Source organism: Zea mays, chromosome 4, assembly GCF_902167145.1.
Source record: "Zea mays cultivar B73 chromosome 4, Zm-B73-REFERENCE-NAM-5.0, whole genome shotgun sequence".
Taxonomy (NCBI): Eukaryota; Viridiplantae; Streptophyta; class Magnoliopsida; order Poales; family Poaceae; genus Zea; species Zea mays.
The window spans coordinates 243,184,869-243,190,646 of record NC_050099.1 but is presented as its reverse complement, the minus strand read 5'-3'; the positions used below and the strand labels follow the sequence as shown (position 1 = coordinate 243,190,646).

Below are 5,778 nucleotides of genomic sequence, written 5' to 3'. Positions count from 1 at the left end.
TTGTTGCCCGTGACGTAAGCCAGCGAGCGGAGCCTGACGTAAGGCCTCTAGGCCGCACGGTCTCTGCATTTATTGCGGAGAGGATGCGTTGCCTGTCCACCCTGACAGGCGATGTGCCGCCTCAGTATTTATTGTGACCTGTCCACTCAGCTGGTAGGCGGCGTCCAGGCCATCCTGCAGGCGGCATGCCTGTCCAGTCCATTGCCAAACAGTACGCCCGTGCTGCAAGGTGCACTGTGTCCATCATCACTTATGCGTTGCCAGGGAAGCTTCCCCTGCACGCCAATACCACGCAGATCGCGAATGTCAGGGTGCAAGAAGATTGCTCCAGCAACTCCAAGTATTACATCCATTATATTCCTGGGCCCACATGTCGGGGCTCAGCACCCTTGTACGTGCCCCCCTTGAGCTATAAAAGGGGAGGCATGCAATGTTACAAAGGGACAGGGACACTTGGACCGAACTTAGACTTAGACTCTCAGCTCTCAAGCTTTCACAACAACCCAACACACAGTGGAGTAGGGTATTACGCTCCGGTAGCCCGAACCACTCTAAATCATCGCGTGTTCCTGAGTTCATGGTTCATCTACCAACAGGCAAAACGCTTAAACCCCCTCCTCATCTTAGGATTTAGGGCGGGTGCACTCCGCCACCCGGCCGAAGAATTACCTCTCCGACAGTTTGAATGAATAATTCTTATTCAAAATTGTATATTTTTATATTACAAGACTATTGTTTATAAGGTCCAGTTTAAAGGGTACTACTATGCAGATCTATCGTGAAAACCTCATGAGTCACTAGGAGTATGCTTATATATCTATCATCTTTTTTATTAATGTTTTATGATGGTTTTAATTTCTATGTCAAAGCATAGACACATATTTATACATTTTTTGTATGTATGTAAACCTCCTTTATCTTTAAAAGATACTAACAAATGTATAAAACAACAATTATTGCTTCTGCATCTCAATATATTTTATTATAACATGTTGATACCATAGCAAATATTAACACGTATCCGAACTTAGTTATAGATTAGCCTCGTAGACGAATCAATAATATGAGTACCATTTACGTACCTGAATGGCTGAGTACATCGCGTGACCAGTGGCCGGTGGTTCGCACCTCGTACCTTGTCGGTTTCGATGGGAGGGATCACGAAACTCCCGTGATTGCGCAAGCTGAACTGAATGGATGAGATGGCCTCACGCGAACCGCACGCAGGGTGGCTAGGAGTTGAGTCGTGCAGAAGAGACAAAGGTCCTCACTTGGCTAAGCTAGACACGTACGAGTGCAGGAAACAAGATAAGTCGCGGTTTGCGACGGCGAGAAGCGCCGGATGAGTGTCCACTGTCCACAAGTCCAGATTCCAATTCCAGTCCGATCGTGAGCTCAGCTCAGCTCCGCTAGTCCTCTCCCCGCACGCACCACCACCAGCAGCAGTCCAGCACCATGGGCGGCGCCCTGCTCCTCACGCTGCTCCTCGCGGCCGTGCCCCTCTCCTTGGGCGGCGGCGGCGGCGCGCACCCGGGCTACTCCGACGACGACGAGAGCGCCTGCACGGTGGACGCGGGCGCGGAGCTGCTGCGGCGGATGGAGGAGCGCGGGCCCGACAGGCGCATCATCGACATCACGCACGCGGTCGTGCCGGACCTGCCGGCGTTCGCCACGGGGGCGGTCGCGGGGCCCATGCTGCGCCTCAGGGAGTCCATGGCGGACGGGTCCGAGTACAACCTGTCGGAGCTGCGGATGGAGTGCCACACCGGCACGCACGTCGACGCGCCTGGCCACATCAACCAGGCCCACTTCGCCGCCGGCCTCGACGTCGACACGCTCGACCTCCACGTCCTCAACGGTACGCTAGTCGTCGTCGATCGTCATCGTCATGTCGGAAACCCGCTGCTCTGCTCTTTTTGGGAGTTGAGATGAACATGGTGGGGGGGAGGGGAGTCCGAGCCTCCGAGGGACGAGGGAAATCCGTGGTTCCTCCCGATTCTTTAGGCACCGCTCACTGGAGTCACTGCTTGTCCGCTAGCGCGGTTCCCGCCGCTCTCAAGACGGTTCTGAAACCCTCTGCCCTCTCTGACAAGCGAGGCCCACCGCGCGCACACACGTTTGCACATCTCGCGACCAGTGCGTGTGCATATTGACATTGATGCAAGTGAAAAACACGTTGCGTTTAGAGATGGCAACGGGATATGTAATCGCTGATTTGCTAGTTAGTGCTTATTTATACTCGTAGCTACAAGGTAAAATCATAAAAATTAAAAAAACCAGTACCCGTTTGCGGTATAAAATTGTACCTCTTATCCGTACTCGCATGGGTAAAAAAATCAGGTCGAGTAACTCGCATCATCTGATTAGATACCCGCTAAACACTTACTAAATATCCATTCACAATAATTAATCAAATTCAAGTAATCCCGAATTATCCAATTATAGTATCACATAGTAAACACAATAAAAATAGGTGAACATTACATGTAATAAAACAATATAATTTTACCTAGCCCTATCATCAAATTTCTTCATCTCTATCACACCTGTGGCTCCCACCAGGGACGGATCCAGCGGTGGGGCGGGCGGGGCTCGAGCCCCCCTACCGCTTTTGATCCCATGGAGCCCCACTACAGCCTCCCTTAATCTAAAATATATACAATATAATGTATAATGAGATTTTATACTGCAGCAATTTAGTTCAGTCCCTCCTAAGCTTTTTTCTGGCTCCGTCCCTGGCTCCCACCCCTTCGGTATTTCTAGCAAAAAAAAAAAGAAAAAAGATCTCTAAACTCAAAGACTCGCCAGACGTCGGTGTACCTCCTTTAATCCTTTATCCCCCGCAGACAATAGTTGATTACGGCATGGACAAAAGCCAAAATATTCCAGTGTCTGTCCGAAACGATCGAGAGGTGCTGTCATCAGAAGCAGAGTGCCTCGGTTTCCTCTTTGGAAGCTCCGGCTGCGATCGTCCTGCTCGCTTTCTCTCCGCCGACTTGCGCTCTCTTGCCACCAGGGCCGGCGGCATTGTCGCCGCCCGCCTTGGCGCACACAGATGGCGCGGGCACCTGCGTGCGTCTGCGTGCCCGCCTCTGCGCTGCCGGCGGGCGCATCATGGACATCTCCACATGCACATGCGTAGAACATAATAGATGATATCTTTCACATCCAGAATGTATGCAAGAAAGGCTATCAGTTCTGGATTTTGCATGTTACACTTGATAATAGTTCATGCTGTAAACGCTTCGACTGACCATGATTGCCTATTCTTCTCTGGACAGGACCTGCATTGCTAGTTGATGTGCCAAGAAACACAAATATAACAGGTAGAGCACTTCTATTTCTTTCTTTCTTTCTTTCTTTCACCGAACTAGACGCTTTACCAAATTATCCGTCGAACAGCCTTGTTCCCAGCAGTCATTTTATCAAGGAAAATTAGTTTATTTTTCTTTAAGAAAATATAAATCTTTTGAAAAAAAAATGGAGTTCTCCGCGACCATCATCTGATGCGCACACACTTTTTGCACGTACTATCATCTGCCAAAGATTCATATCACATGGTTTGAGATGAGCATGCATAAATTCACTTCGTTGGTGCTAAAACTGATCCCCATGTAGCTGAAGCGATGGAATTCCTAAACATCCCGAGAGGGGTTCGCCGAGTTCTGTTCAGAACACTGAACACTGACAGGTGTGCCATACGAGTTTACTAATACACCATTCAAGGTCAAGGAGTGTACTGAAACGTGTGAGCAAGTGTGTCTTTCAGGAAGTTGATGTGGAGGAAGGGAGGTGACATGAGCTACGTTGGGTTTACAGAGGATGGCGCGCAGTGGTTAGTCGACAACACCGACATAAAGCTAGTTGGTAAGGAATACTGGTACTGTCAACAATTGTGCAGACTTTCAGTTTGTTATGTAATGACGCCAAAATACTGGTACTGTCAATTGTGCAGGAGTTGACGGTCTGTCAGTGGCATCATTTGATCACCTGATCTCTGCCCACGTGGTCTTTTTCAAAACCCCGGTAAGACACACACACATATTTTTTTTCTGGTTTTATAGCTCCCAAACTAACCCATAGTTCGCTGATAACTTTGTCTGCATCCTGTTGCATATTCTACCCCTAAAAGTTTCCCCACATGAGGATCCAAACCACTGAGACTATGTTTTGATACTCTAGTATTTATCACAATACACATGGATTGAAGAGATTTCAGATGTAAATTAGTTTAATTTACACCATAATCCCCTCAACTCATCTCATGTGTACAAACCCTGATTGGTTTCCCTCTATTAATTACACCAGGATATAATCCCTGTTGAGAGCCTGAATCTGGACGACATCGAGGCGGGGATATACATGCTGCACTGTCTACCTCTCAGGCTGGTCGGAGCCGAGGGTGCACCGACCAGATGCATCCTCATCAAGTGATCGTTCCTCGGCCGGCCTGCTCTTGCTGCCTTGCTGGAGGTGGCGACACTGGACCATGCCAGCTGAGCTGGTGCTCCGTCGTGGGTCGCGTGGCCAATATTTGGCTCGCATGCAGTCGTCGATCTATATGGAACAGAACACTGCATGCCTATGTAGATACGCTTGTATGGACAATAAAGGAACCGCAGTACTTCTGTCGATGAAATACTTTTGGGTGAGCCGGTAATCTAAAACACCAGGCCTACAGGTTAAGCTGGAGGCCCTGGAAGGCTGAGGCTAGCGGCTGGGGATGGATCCAGATTTTTATTCGAATGCTATTTTTTTGGTCATATTTCTTTGATTGTAAACAAATAACATATATGATTTTCTATATCTCTACTACTCTATATGAGTCCAGTGTAGGCGTGCACAGTTCCAGTGTTCTGCCTCCCTCCCCGCGAACGGCTGCCGCCGCGCCAGCTCCGCTTTACTCCCGCGTTGTTCCCGCAAATCCCGCTGCCGTCCTCGCGGCCGCTGCGACCCCGGACACCGCGCCAGCAACGCCCGCGGATGGAAGGTTGCCGCGCCCGCAAGCTCGGCCCGCATCGCGGCCGCATCGCCCCCGCACTTCTCGCCACCAACGACCGCGGATGGAAGGTTGCGGCACCAAATCGCGGCTCCCGCAAATCAGCCGCGCAGGTCCAGCTCGGCCCGCATCACGGCCGCTTCGCCCCCGCACTTCTCGCCACCAACGACCGCGGATGGAAGGTTGCGGCACCAAATCGCGAATCCGCCGCGCCCGCAAATCGTGAATCCGCCGCGCCATCAAAGCCCACCGACGTTCAAATCAATCTCGGCAGTGGCTGCTCCCGCGGATGGAAGGTCCCAGATCTCTTCTCGCCATTACCGCGCCCGCCCCCTCAATTCCCATATCTCTTCTCTCCATTCTCTCTGAACGTCCACTGCCGATTCCATCCTCTCGGTTCTTAAAAACCCCTAATCGATCCGTACGCCAGTGAAGCCACACGTCGCCAGTGGACACGGTGCTGAAGGTCAGTGTTTGCTGTTGATGAACAACTACTCAACATTTCTTGTGTTGTACCAGTTCCTATGGTTCATAGTTTGTTCATATGTATCTCGGATCATAGTTTGTTATAGCAGTGTTTGTTATAGTTTGTTATAGCAGTGTTTTCCTCCTCTTGGTTTAGTTTGTTATTCCATCCTCTTGGTTTAGTTTGTTCATATGTATCTCGGATCATAGTTTGTTATAGCAGTGTTTGTTATAGTTTGTTATAGCAGTGTTTTCCTCTTGGTTCATAGTTTTTTCATGATAGTTTGCGGAATTTGATTTAGAACAACATCAAG

General features: G+C 49.7%; 1 protein-coding gene across 1 annotated transcript; it reads left to right on the top strand.

Annotated features, from left to right (window-relative positions):
* Positions 1 to 1,221: 1,221 nt before the first annotated feature.
* Positions 1,222 to 4,815, top strand: LOC100283966 (cyclase). The gene is given in 6 exon segments (NM_001156864.1): positions 1,222 to 1,858; positions 3,282 to 3,326; positions 3,619 to 3,691; positions 3,770 to 3,867; positions 3,956 to 4,026; positions 4,309 to 4,815. Coding segments are annotated over 6 exon segments (816 nt in total). The 5' UTR covers positions 1,222 to 1,455; the 3' UTR covers positions 4,435 to 4,815.
* The last annotated feature ends 963 nt before the right edge of the window (positions 4,816 to 5,778 follow it).